A 14,161-nucleotide genomic window follows, 5' to 3' on the forward strand; every position below is an offset into this window, starting at 1 on the left:
CGTTCTTTTCTCCTCTAGTCTCAGTATGTCAGTATGCCCTGTGGTACCAATATTCCACCGCCCCCCCCCACCCCCTCCCAGTGTTTCAATCCTGTAACTGAGCATTACGGAAAAAGCAAGAAAACGTCAGTGCTTATGGGTGCTGATCTGTGTTCTGCTACTGATTTAGTTCGTATTCTCATGGTTCACTTAATTATGGCAACTTTTTATTTTTCAAGAACTTAGGATAATAAGATATTGACTTTTTTTTTTTTTTTTTTTTGAGGGAAACATTAAGACTGATTGGCCTTATGGTAAGTGGTTACCCCTGGGAGAAATGAATCTCTGTTCACCAAAGCAGCAGACTGATCCATGGATTGTTCTGTATTGATTGCTGTGTCCTGAGGGTCTGCCTATTGGCCTCTGGTGAAAGAGGAGCGCAAGGGTAAATAATGTCTTCCCCAGCCCTGAATGCTCACTAGCTGTATCTTTGTTGTATGCAAATGAAGTATTCAGAGCTTAATACCATCAGCCAGGCCTGGACCAGGAGTCCAGTGTGTTATTTTACATGTTCATTGTTTTGACTGCCCAAATGTCCTGCAGACCCTTCAGGAAGCCTGCCAGTGAAGCGCAGTATTTAATGTGCAGATATCCTCTGAAAAACTGCGGTGTCAAGTCTTCTCCCTCTGTGTACTGATTCATCTTTACTGCCTTTAAAATCTGGCAACATCTTATTTCTGTCACTAGTTCTTGTTAGATTGTGGTGACTGTAGGAGGGAGCTTTGATAATTTTTTAAAATTATTTTTTAATGATTTTTTCCCCCTTCCTTTCCTAGCTGCCAACAGAACGATGCTGAAGGAAGCAGCTGTACATGTGCCCACTTGTATTGGGCACAAATGTCCTGCTGGAGTGAGCAGGCTTTCACAAATGAGTTCCTCTGGTTAGGCAAGTGCAAGATGAGGCTTTTGCTCTGACAAGAGCGTCCTCCAGAGCACTGTTTGCAGAGGAACCAAGCATGGGAAAAAAATCCACTCAGCAGCAGTGGAGAGAACATGATTTGCAGAGTCCCTGATTAAACAAATTAAATAATGATGTTTTAGGGCATGAAGAAACCGGTATGTAAGTGAATACCATATATATACCTTGGTCTGCAGGCAGGCTGCTCAAGTGTCTTGACTGCTAGTCCTGGGTTTTCTCCTGGCTCAAGTACATGTAAAAAAACCATACTGGTGTGACTGTCAGTGGAGGCAATGACTGTTTTTTTCCCTATAGGACTAAGGCTGACATAGCTCGTGTAGGTGCAGCTGCATTATATAAAGGTGGTTTCTGTGGGGTGTAGCTCATTCCATGTTTTTCAGCCAGATTGAGCGGTGGTGGTTTAAGTGCTTGTGTCTTGCAATAGCTGTTTTCATGTTGTGGAGGAGGAGGATGTGCCAGCATAGCTAACGTGATAAAACTTTCTGTAGTATAGACAAGTAAGCAGCAGCAGAATGAAGTTAACAGCCCATCTGATCGATGTGACAGCTGCTCTTCAGAGCCTTGGGAATAGTAGGAGAATTGTATAGATTTCTTAACTTTTCATTGCTGCTGCTTAAAGCAGGATATCTGAGCCACAGGTGAAGAGGTTTGTGAATGATAATAAAAATAAAGGGGAGAGGGGAGTGACCAGGAGGGGTAGAAGATGAAGATTTCTTCACAGTCAGTTTTTTCTCAATTGCTGTCTTCCAGGGAGCTTTGTTCTTTTCAGTAAGCCTAGCTGTAAAACCTCAAATCCGAAAAGCAGGATAGTGAGGACCAATATTGGAATGTAGCACTGCATCCTGTGCGTCTGGTTTTCCCCTACTTGCAGGTGTTGTAGCAAGCGATTTCCACTATCGCCAAGTCATTGGGGTTGAGCCTCTGTCATGGAGGTGAGAGACCCCATTTGCCTGCTGCCTAGCAGGTGATGAGCAGGTGATTGCTTTTCCATTTTTTTCTGTTGCTGAGATAGTGACTGAGAAGTTGGTCGGTGCTGGGAATTACTGGCGTATGTTCCAACAGCTTAAGAGGACACACAAACCTTTGTGTTTGCAAACTACTGTTCAGCTTGTTTAGAAACCAGCTAGAGACACGGGTGTTGGCTGTTTCAGAGGTTTAGAAATAGAAGTGGATATAAAAAACCCACAGACCCAACAGAGTTTGCTGATAATTTTTTGCACTCAAGAAGACCTAAACAGATCATCTGCATGATGATAATCAAATGAGCAAAATGTGTCTCGTGTGTGACAATTATTTTCAAGTGCTAATAATGCAAGCTGTTGTGAGTTGTTTAAATGTTCCTGGCCGGAAAGCATCCTGCTGTATCACAGAAAACTGCTTTTTTACTAGGAACAGGTACAATCTATTTTGCATTAAACTGTTGCAGTGAGGTTGGCTTATTCTAAACCACTGAAAATTGCAAAGGCTTGATGACCTAGGTAGGATGTTCGGTGGGAGTACACTGAGTAAGATTGCCTCTGTCATCCAAAGTTGTAAAATGTAATTTAGGTGTCACTTAAATGCTTTACATGTTGTAATTAACTAGCGTTGCAAAATTTGTCTTATCCATTTGTCGCAGGAGCTTAATTTAAGCTATAAAATATCATTTGTTTTGATCACTTTTTGGCAAGGAGAATTTTGTTCCTGGGCTCATAGATCTCCTATTTGGTGTTTTTTTGGCAAGGCCAGGCAGAGGGAGGGCTAGGAGGACACTCCTTTGTGGCCCAGAGCATGGCGTTTGGTGCACAGGGAAGGTGTGGGAGCAGGGCATAGTGGTTGATGGGTGGCGGGTTCTGCTCGGTGTCTGCTGCATTATTGTGCCTTGCCTGTTTCTGGAGGCAGGAGGAAAAATTTGCAAGCCTGGAAACTGGCCTCTGGTAGGACAGCTTCTGTGCTGGCCAGGTGTCCTGCCTACTTCAGACAACAATATTGGACCTTGTCAAGGCTGGCTGAGGGAGCATCTTGATTAAGATGGATCAATAAGCTTGGAAAGCTGATTGATTAGTCTGAAGACACTGGATTGTAATAGGAAATACCAAATGCAGCTCCTGAGCCAGATGTTCATGCAGAAGAGATTTTCATGGGCTTCACTGGGCCAGCATGAGGTATCTCTGACTTTGCTTGCGGGCAGCTGCATGGCCTAGGCACCGTGCTGCGGCAGTGCTGTCACACAGGCCTGTTTTGCCCCAGAGCTCATCACAGGTGGCTTTCTGAGCCTGGCTGCTGCAGCGTGGTGCCCGGTGGGGCTTGGAGCTCCGCTTGAGCCTGGCCGTGTCTGTGGGCCAGGCTGAACAGAGGAGGCAGCCACGAACAGGGCGCAGGATGGGCACTCCCTGGGTCCCTTAACCGGGGGAGACAACTGGGTAAATTTGGGGTAAAAGTCTAATGTGTAATGCTGCCTGGGAGCACTGGCAGCACATTTTTAAACCTAAAGTTGGTTATGGAGATGCTCGGGTGGCCTGGCATGGGCACTTCTGCATAACTGCATGCGCCGGCCGTGTTGTCATTGCAGTCCTGCTTCTCCCAGAAGGCGCTAGTGTTTTCCACTCCGAAACCTTTTAGATAGCTGCTAAATGAGAATCTTGGCTCCACGGCTTGTGTGTGCCTTGTTTTAGCAGTGGTGAGGAAGTTAAAAATTAATTTTTGTTCTCAAAAATAGTTTTCTTAAGCCACAGCCTTATCCTCCCTTTACCTTGAATTTGAAACATCTATGGAACATTTGCTTGCATGTGTGCATGCACGCCATGTGAAATACTGTAGTTACAGCTTGTGGATTGAGGAAAATTGCTTTGGCAAATGTTTCTTAATCGCCTCTGGTTTTCACTTTTCACATCTAAAGCCTTCAAGTAAGTTTTGTATGTTTGAATTAAAGAAAAGGTGTTTGATGTCTGTTCAGTGAGGATACTTGTTAAGGATCTTGAAGGATGATTTTTCGTTTGTTCTTAACTTGGAAAGAATCCTTTTTTTCCCATCTTCTCACCACCCCCAAAGAATTTGCAGCTTGGTCCTGTTGAGGTTAACAGGTGAAACTCCAGAGTTTTAAGTTAGTCACAAGTAGAAGTTGTCTGTTAAATACTGTCATGATGGTTCTCAGCCAAGAAGGTTGTCTTGCCTGCAGTGTTGGAGTGCTGAGTCTTCTGTAATTCTGATTTTAATGTGTCAAGGAAGGTTAGGGAGCTTGCTATATATAGCATAAACAGAACTGCTGCTCCTTCTGAACAGCCTGCTGTGAACGGGGACAGGGAGCGCCATTGTTGTGGGCCTTATTCTCCTTTACCTTTCATAATTTGCCCTTTTGGATAAGCTTCTAGGCCGTTCCTAACTTCAGCTCTGCCTGCCGAACTGTTATGAACCAGAATTGTAGCTTATAGGCTCAGAAATGCTCAAATGCATGAAACAAATGTGGCAGAGAAATGAAAAGCAAGCCCTGAAACTCAAGACTACTCTGTTGGAGCCTTTCTCTCCATCCCACATCCAGTGTAAACGTAAAAACAGAGTAGTTTTGTGGGAGCAGAGTTGGCAATAGATTGGCACTTGCTTCATGGCTTTGCATGCTCTTTGTTTTCTTTTTACAAAAGCTTTGACAGTAATTGGAAGAGACTTCTGCTGTGGTGCTCTGGGTATCCTGCCCTGTAGTACTAAATGACAGGTTATTTTCCTATAACCAATACTCCTGTAAGCTGGAGCTTGCTGTGGGTTTGGGGTTGGGGGATGGTTTGGTTGGTTGTGTATTTTATTTTTTCAATATGTAACAAATGGCAGAGAGCGGAGGAATTGATTTCATAGTTTGATTATTTCTTAAAATTCAAAGCAAGCTTATTTTAGAATATCCCATATTCTTAGCATATGGTCTTTCACCTCAGCTTTCCTGGTAGTATTTGTCACGAATGCAGTATGTGATTCATGTGATTGCAGTCTCAAAGGGCTTGGGAGGTGAGAATTTCTAGAAGCGCAGTTATTTTTTGCCATATCACTGTGGTGGTAGAATAGCCTTAATGCTGAGGATTACATACTATGAGCTGCTGTTTTATAATGTGTGCTGCTGGCAGGTCAGGTTATGCTGTGCTGCTGTAATGTGCGTGCCAGAAGGGAGACATCAGTGAGTGCTCTGAAATACCAGTAACCTGTGTGGTGTGATACCACCTGTATATTTTTGTCTCCTGGACTTCCAAGAGCAGTGAAATGATGATAGCACTAAAGCTCCTGATGCTTTGTCAGTTCTAAAAATATATTTGAGTTGCACAAACTTGTAATTTTCCAGATAATGTTTACTTCTTGTGTATATATTACATCAAGGGAAAAAGAAGCTGTTGCCACGCTGGTGACATGCTCCATGTAGATAAAACTGTGTCCACGATGCAAAAGTGATAGGCGTAAGGTGGGGAAAAAAGTCTATCTTGGTGTCTTTGGTAAGGATTTAAAGTCCTCACTGCTTCTGTTGCCTTGAGCAAGGAGGTGTCAGGTAGCTCAAATATTGTCCTGGGTCAGACCTAATGAGATGTTTCTGGCCTGCCATGTGCTTCAGGCAAGCCAGTTAAATTTACCGCCTCTCTCCTGTAAGCTGGAAATGCCTTAGGGGAATTTGGAAGGGTTAATCGGCTGTAGCCTGGGAGCTACTTGGAGCTCATCTGACAAAACGGCTGTGTGAAAACTCAGACTTGATGTCTGGCATGTTGCAGTGTGGACACACCTTCAGTTTCCTGCTTCTCTGATGGTGTCTGGGTGATGGGTGACTGCTGATTTCAGTGTCTTTTCTCATGGGAGTGTGTCTGTGTGGTCTTTTTTCACTTGCTTGCAAAGCCACCTGCAGCCAGCTTCCTAAAACGCTGGGAACTGAGAAAAGCATTTGGTTTTGCATCAGAAACAAGAGCCTTCCTATTAACTGTGTGCTTTTCTTTGAAAAACAGCCCTGAATTTAGGTCATGCCTTCATCTCTTCAAGATTGCAAACAGGATCTCTACAGCATTGCAAAGGCTTGTTTGGTTTTGGCTTTCTCTTTCCCAACGGCAGTGACGGAAAGATGTCTTGATCTATTGCTCTCCATCCAGCTAACCTGGATGGTGAGTCACCTGGATGGGGACTGGGGAGAGCTACTCTTCTGCCCTACATGAAAAGAAAATGAAAAAAATGGAAAAAAAAAACCCAAAACAAAAAAAACCACTGGCTGAATTGGTAGGGTTAATCCCTTGCTCGCTGTTTTTAATAATCAGGCTGTGTGTCTTGTCCTTTCCTGTCAGTGGTAAAGGCAGGTTGTATAACCCAGCAACCCCGCCAGCTTGCACTCCTTTTTAGCATCTAAATAAGGTAGATGAGCACATCTGGGAATTACCAGCCCATCTTGGTTACTGCAGTGACTATGTTTACTATTTCAGGAAAAAATCTTGACCGTTTATACTGAATGGGATTTTGTGTAATCATTGTAGATAAGAAAGAAATGAAGCTGACAGAAAATCACAAGGTCAGCGCCGTAGTTCATTATTGCTTGTTCTCTTCTCCCACATGGACTGATAATGACTGTTTCTGGCTCATTTAGTCATATGGTTGATAGGTATATGTGGGAGTGTATATATGTATCTACTATCTCTGCTTGAATAGACTTCACTTTTATTTATGTTTTACCATTTTACGGTCTTTCTTTTCAAAAACTGACATTAAGGAGAAAATGTTTTGATTAGGCAACTGGGTGGCTCCTAGGGCGCAGGATGGGCTGCAGCCTTCTCCTCTGCCCTTAATAAAAAGCTCTAATGTGGCTGTCAGCTGCTTGTAACTCTTCTCACACGTTCTCATTTCAGAGATTGTGCATATGGGGGGACAACAACTTTCTCTTCTGAACTGGACTGGAATTTGGTAGCTGGGACTCCTGGGTCTTCTGCTATTTTTGTCTGTTTGTGAAGTGTTAATAATACTTGGCTCTCTTGTAGGGCTGTCATGAACAGAGCAGGCTTGATTTGGCACAGAAAATGCAGTGGATTCTCTATGATATTCTTGGGAACAGTATTGTCCTGACAGCCTCCAAAATTGCCAAATGCTTGGAAGATACTTCAAAATACCAGTGGTGCTGGGGAGGGCAGGAGGGAGAGGGACAGAACTGGGTAGTTGTTGAGCTCCAGGTCTGTGTTGGATTTTGTGGGAGTACTTTCAAAACTTCAATTTGCTGCTGGTCTGTGATGTGATGGTAAAACATGTGGCTGATCCCTGTATCATGTCTAAAAGAAACATCATGAACATGTTAAGGGTAAATGATGGTCTGTGAGAAATTGTGGGGGTTGATAAGTGTTCTGATGCAAAAGATTTGAAGGAGCTGGGGTGGTTTGGCTTCTCCTGAGGTGTTCTGTGTGTGGCCTTGCCTTTCAAAAGCCTCGGTGAGGAGGTAGGAATTGGTTGGTTGTGTAAGGTCAGTGCCTCCTCTAGTGAACAGGTCCCAACTGCTTCTGAGGAAGGTGTAAGAAAGCTGACAGGAATCAGACATGTGATCTGTGTATGGGGAAAGTTTCTTTTTACTACTGTGTCTTTTTCCTACTGCTCAGCAAGGAGAGGGCTTGTGTCTTTGAGCACAAGCTTGTAAAATGCTGCCCTTTTTTTTTTTTTGATGTGAATGAAAACATCTTGCATGCTTGCATTCATGTAATTTTCTTGCACACATGTATTTTCTTGCATGCATGCGCACACACACTAGAACCTCTTTCACGGAACAGAAAATAGGTAGATTTTGTGACTATTTTTTTGTTTCTAAAGGATCTTTTTGGATTACTGGTATTGTCACAGGAGCACCACCAAACGGTAGCAGTGTGTTTTCAGACGTGGCAAGTTTTGGACGCTAGCAATGGGAAAAGCCTCATTCAGGATATGGCTTGAAAAGCCTCGCATTTTTTGAGGCTGTTTTTATAAAAAACATTGAGTGTCTGGGTTGCTAAACATAAGGTTAGTGTGATGTGTCAAGATGGGCAAGTAAGATGGCTTGTGATATCTGGAAACTCTGACTAGCCCTCTAAAGCAGGTGTGAGGGGGAGGTGATCATTCACTTCCAAATGCATGGATGTTCACACCTCTGTGTCTACTTTCAGCTGCATTGCGCCCATTTATTTGAGAAGATAAACCAAGGAAAATGGATTGCAAAGGGAGAGCTGTTTCCTTGTGACCTTGGGGAAATGGTTCCTAGAGATCTGACTTGCTTTGGGTCTTCCCTTCTGCAAAGTGCTCATACTCTTAGCCCCTCTTATATTAGTAACATTAAGCATATGTTACCTGGCGAAGCTTCTGGAGGTCATGAAAGTGATTCTTCTTTGAGTGTTTAAAGTCCTTTTTGTGAGTTCTGCCAGAGACTATTCTATAGCAGCTGTTTCATGCCTTTCCAGCCAGTGGTCTGACGTTTCTTAGCCCTGACAGATGAACTTGTGGCTGAAGAGCCGTTGCTGAGGACTGTTATTTTCCAAGGTGCTGTGGCAGCTTTGTGGTCCTGGTTGCTAGATTGTTTTCTCTGAGTACATTTACTTGTTACGCAATCTTCAGATGACATCCAGGATCCTTTTTCACATGCTGATAGATGCTGCAAGTGAGGTGTGATGGTTGCACCTCTTTCTGAAAAAGGAACTTGGTGCCCCTCCAGTGTTGATTTGAACTTGCTGAGATGGGATGGCATCAGTGGGAGGAGTGAGAAGTGCAGTTTTTTTATTAGGTTTACCCTGGGACTGGGGTTGAAGAACTGGGTTTTAGCTTTGGTTCTGCCTCCAATTTTTCTGGCTGACTCTACTGATGTCAGTTCTTCTCACTGTGGCTATTTCACTGTGCAGTTTGCTCCAGAAAAATAGGCTATACGAGACCTACGTGTTAATGACTGGGTCTAGAAATAGAAGAGTCACTGGCTCTATGATGAATATGATAACCTTGAACTACAGCATAGCATCATACTGGGCACTGAGCACCTTGTAATTATTTGTGTCACGTTTGCTCTCTGACTGAGATGTTCTTAAGTCAAATTTTTTTTCAACCAGCAAGTAAATCTTTTTATTCTTTCAAACGAGAAAAGTTGTTCATGCTTATTACTAGATTATCATTGGGTTAAAAAACAATCAGGAAACACAGGATTGTGTTGAGTACAGCAATAGCAATGTTTTAATTACGTGGAACTCAAAACATATTTTCTCTTTGCTTGAATCTAATATACGGGCTGGAGGCATGAAAGCTATGAGTGTGACAAAATTACTAAAGAGTGATAGCACCAGCCAGGATTCTCAGATGACTGGGTGTTTTGACTTCCTCATTTATGACACCCAGAAGGGAATGTTCAGTGGTTTTTTTTTCCTTTCTTTTAAAATAATTTTCAAGCTTAGTGCTTACTGAGGACTAGGTCTCATTCAGGGTCTATTCCGTCAGTCCAGCATTTGAGTCTTGGGTCTCCAGATCTCCATGTTCCTTTGGATGGCTTTGATTTCTTTCCAGTTCTTTCCCTCATTGACTTGCCAGTGCTCTTACCCACTGCTGACTGGTACAATTCCTGAGCAGGCCCTTGTCACTGTTGCCTCTGGTCCTCTGTTAGCCTCTTGAGTAAATCTGTAGTCTTGAGGTACTGTCAGGAAACCCTAACTAGGACCTTTCTCTGTGCTTTGCACCCACTTGCAGTATGAATGCTTTTGTAATTGTCAAAGAAAGAGTCAGTGCCTTGAGGTTTATGACCTTGCCTGAGCCTTTCAGAATGAATTATGGCCTTTCATCTGCTCCGAGGGTCGCCTTCGCTTTGTAATTGCACTGAAGTGACTTTCCACTACATTTGGTACATGCATGCAGGCATGCCATAATTTGTTCTGTAAGACACAGCCTCCCCATAATTATAAGGAATATGTAAGCCTGACTGCTTCAAATATGGCATTAGGATGCGCTCTCTCATTAAATCAACGTAAATCTTTTGACATAGTCTTGTTGGTTCCCTGCATTTTTCTCCCCGGAGTAAAGAACATACTTGTTTGCAAGTGAAAGCTCGCTCTATTTGGGTAATTCTCTTCATCGGCCATACTGGTGCAAACTGAGATAAGCTTACATAGATGTGTGACGTTAGACTGTTGTAACACCAGTATGAGTGCTGGAATTACCTGGTGGGTGACTTGTGTTCAGTGTCCTGTTCCTCCCGGAAGCCAGAAGTATGTTGGATAGGAAACATGGACCTCCTTGAGTTCGTGAGGTGTTCTGTTTGACTGCCCATGACTTTGAACGGCCTTAGCGCTCTCAGGAGATCCAGGGATTTCTTCTCTTTCATCACTTTGAATTTTTCAGTAAATCATTCCCTAAAAATTCTCCCCTGTAAGTGAGGGTACCACGTGGCCAGTTTTTAGCCTCTTGCTACATGTTTTCCAGGTTGCTTCCTTTGGACCCAAGGGGTATCTGGAAGCCACGCTGGGTGTCACTAGGCTGCATTTTTTCTTGAGGACTCTTAGACTTTTGATCTCAATGGTGTCTTTGATAAGGAGTTTTACAAGCTGTGCTCAGTTGTTTTCTGTAGGGTGGGTTCAGTTGCAACATGTGGTTAAAAAATGGCAGCCCTTGATTTCTTTGGATGAAATTAACTCTTGATGTAATTCCCAATGATTTTTAATATTTATAACTGTATTCAGTTTTAGTCTGCGTGATAGCAGCTAGAGGCAACCTTTTTTTTTTTGAATGTGAGTAGAATTTGCTCACTAACTTTATGCTGCTACGAAAAAATTTCCTTTAAGTACTCTAAACTATTTGCACTAGTTCTCATTAGTGTATTCTCTGCATTTTTATCATTGGTTTTTGTCTATTGCTGCATTTTTCTTGTACCTAAGAAAGCCTTAAAATAGGAATTCCAGAATAAAAAAGACCTTGTAAGAAGATTGCAGATTACTGTTGGTTTTCTAGTGGCTATTCTTTTCATTGCTGTGTTAAGGTAGAGGCTTAATGATCAAGTTTGGCTCCAGGGCAAGGCTGAGTGCTGCTCTGAACAGCAGTTTCTATCTAGAGTTCTGTTGAAACGAAGCATTTGCTAACCTGCCAGCTTTTATTTTTGTTTATTTGTGCCTGCTGTATTCATCAGGGCATGGCAAAGTGTACAGTCATGCAGAGGGTTGCCTGAAGACTTTTGGAGGCTGACAATGATGCACTCCGAGCAGCTACTAAAGCGCATTTTGGTTATTAATGCCGAAATCTAGAAGTGGCATGATCCCTCTACTCCCCTATGACCTTCTCTTTTAAGTATGTGCATTCAACCAAAACCCACCACCCTGTCTCCTGGGGGGTGACTCTGTTAGGGTCTAGAGAATGTTTTCTACCAGCGACATACATGTTGGTGAGGATATGCAGCATTTGTAACATGCCTGTTCCCTGGATGCTGTGCCTAGCTCTTTGCTTCAGTGGGTATTTGCGTTGCTAGCACCTTCCCTAGAGAGTGTGGAGTTTCACATCTCCTTTTCCCTTTCTCTTTCAGGCCCAGGCCTGTTTGCTTCTCCAGAAGGTTCTGCTACTTCGTGAACTGAAGCTCTTCATGACAGAGGAGGAGTGGGAGGAATTGATCAGAGAAAGCATCAGCCAAGTGACAGAGGTAACAAACTTCAACGTGTTAAACATATAGATAGCACCTAATGGCTGCTGCTTTTACTGGTGTTGCTTGTTCTCAGAGCTGGAGGCTGCAACTGTGCTTGGCTTAACTGATCTTAGAGGGGTTGTGCCAGCTTGCACCAGGCCCCAGTAGTGTCCACCAGAATTACAGCATTCTTAAACACCACTTTAGATGTATTTTCAGAGTGCAAGCAGTGTGTCTGGTACAGCCCAGCAGTGCCTGTGTACAAATCCGAGGGACAGAGCTCAAGTTTTAGGGAATACACTCATACAGATCAGTTTAAGAAAAATGAAAGTTTTAGTTGAAAGGTGTGAACATTTACTTCAATTCAGAAAATGTTATGGAAGTTCTGTATTTGAATGAACTTCAGGGCCAAAGAGATAGGGCTGAAGTACACTAGACTTCTGACTCCTGGTGTGTTGCAGGCCTTCTGGACCAGACTCTTTTACTGATTCAGGGAAATCTTAAAATGCATTCATTGGAAAATAATTTGTACAGAAAAAACAGTGACAGATATTGCGGGGCTTCTGATTCAGTGGCAAGTGCAGATTGTACCTGAAGACAGTTTTTGGGTGCAGCTATTATGTAGGGGATGATCTGTGGGACAGGAGACTGAAGAAGCACATGCCATTCAATTATATCCTCATGGACTGATGTGGGGGGAACCAAGCAGCCAAATTAATGTTATGATGCGGTGACCAAACTTGATGACATGAGAGATTCCAGTCTTGGTGTTTCTACGTAACTGTAGTATTTACCTCTTTCTAAGTGTAGCTTTCATTCTTTACTTGCTTCTTTAAATGCTGGTTGCGTGGTAATTTAAGTCATTCTATAATTTACCATATTGGAACAGAACGATTAGGTCTGTTTTCTTTAGTCAAGGAGGGACAAAATAGAAGCAAGTTGAAATCAAGGAATTCAGAGGTGCTCTTTAAAATTATTGAGGAAGCAGATAATCCTGGGTTTCATTAATTAGCTTTTATTTAATGATTACATCAGGAGTCCAATGGGTGGAGTTGGGTATGATTTTATTTTCCAGCTACATAAAACATGCCACTCCTCCCAACCTGGTCATCTCCATGTTTCTCTCTGGCAGCTGAATACCTGCAGGACTCAGTGATTCACCGGGAAACCACAAACATCTACAATGCCTTTATGTTGTTCTTGTCAGGGAAAGTTTAACATCTTGCAACCCGTCCAGTATTTTAATGAGCTTTGCTTACCAAAGCTTCCTCAGTGCCTCTCATTTCTGTGGTCATCTTGTGTTTAAAGAAAAATTCCTGGGAAATACTGTCAGTTTGTTTGGGCTGTCCAAGGTATACCCTGTGGGCAGGAGGCCTCGCGTACTATTAACTGGCAGTGGCATATAGGTGCTGATGCTCTTTTTGGCCTGAAAAAGCCCTGACCCAACATTTTTACAGAGTGCTTTGTTGGTGGGCATATATGTACAGGGTTTTGTCTCCCTTCTTCCTGCTCCCCCCTTGCACTAACACCAGTGCTGGTATGACTCCTTGCAGCTGGGACAACTGCATGTCTTTAAATGTTGCTGTAACTAGGAGGGATCAAGGACTTTATAGTCCATATACCAGTTTTGATTCATAGCCAAAGGCTGATACTTGTGCTGCAAAACTTTCTAAAGCTGCAAAAGGTATTCTGTGTCTGTTTGGGGGTGCAGAAATGCTCACTTTTCTAAGTAATAGCTGTGAGAACATACAGTGGCTCTGTGGAGTAGTAGAACAATGCTCATATCATGACTGATTTCTTTTGGAGATGGTAAAAAAAATCCCTTGGAGCAGAAGTCAGAGGTTCAGGATACTGAACAAATTTAGAATCTGTAGAAAGTATGTATTTGCCAAAGAGAGTAACCCACCATTAAAATGATTTGCTGCAGAGTTTATTGGCTCTGAATCTTCAGGTGGAGGCTGTGTGCTTGACTGAAAAAGAAACTGCAGGTTGGGTAGGAGTTATGGCCTGCTTGTTGAAAGTATGAGGTAAGTTTGGATTGTGTTGGGCAAGAGCTTGGGCTAAATGGTAGCCCTTTCTGTCCCTGATGTCCACACACACTTCTGCTTAGCTAGAGGGTAGGGAGTTTCTCCTGCAGCTCAGTCTTGTCCCTTTTCATCGGAGACTTGTTTTGGTGGGCCCTTCCAGGTCAGCCATGATTTTGGAGGTGACCGTGTAAGCAGGTAAATGTTGGCATGTGAATGCTTACCCATGAGAACCTGGACTAAGAGCTGTAACTCATGATGCTGTGGAAAATGAAGACATTTTATTGCCCTTCCTCTAGTTAAGGGATCTGCAATTGTTGTCATTGGCCATTCCTGTCACTGTCCCTTACAAATAGCTTTTTTTATTTAAGAGGAAAAAATGATTATGCAGAATTTTATACCTTTCTTTGACCCAGGGAGAAGTCCGAAATAACCTGGGAGGTCCAACTCTAATTGACAATACTTGTAATTCAAGCAGCGGTATTGTTCACAACGGAGCTGTTACCTGAAGGCTTTGCTGCACTCTGTGCTTGGTCAGATTTGCAGCTCTGGGGCTGGTAGCTCTGAAGTGCAGGATTGCCGTTGCAAGGCTGGGAAGGGATGGGG

The 14,161-nt window shown here is 43.1% G+C and overlaps 1 protein-coding gene across 1 annotated transcript in view; it reads left to right on the plus strand.

The window, feature by feature from the left end:
• MYBBP1A (MYB binding protein 1a) overlaps positions 1–14,161 on the plus strand; it is a 60,493-nt gene that overhangs the window by 33,753 nt on the left and 12,579 nt on the right. Inside the window, exon 24 of the mRNA XM_080364737.1 lies at positions 11,436–11,549. Coding sequence (XP_080220863.1) covers positions 11,436–11,549 — 114 coding nt within the window. The remainder of the gene's footprint in view (positions 1–11,435; positions 11,550–14,161) is intronic.

The sequence above is a fragment of the Falco punctatus genome (assembly GCF_963210335.1).
Source record: "Falco punctatus genome assembly, chromosome: 1".
Lineage (NCBI taxonomy): Eukaryota > Metazoa > Chordata > Aves > Falconiformes > Falconidae > Falco > Falco punctatus.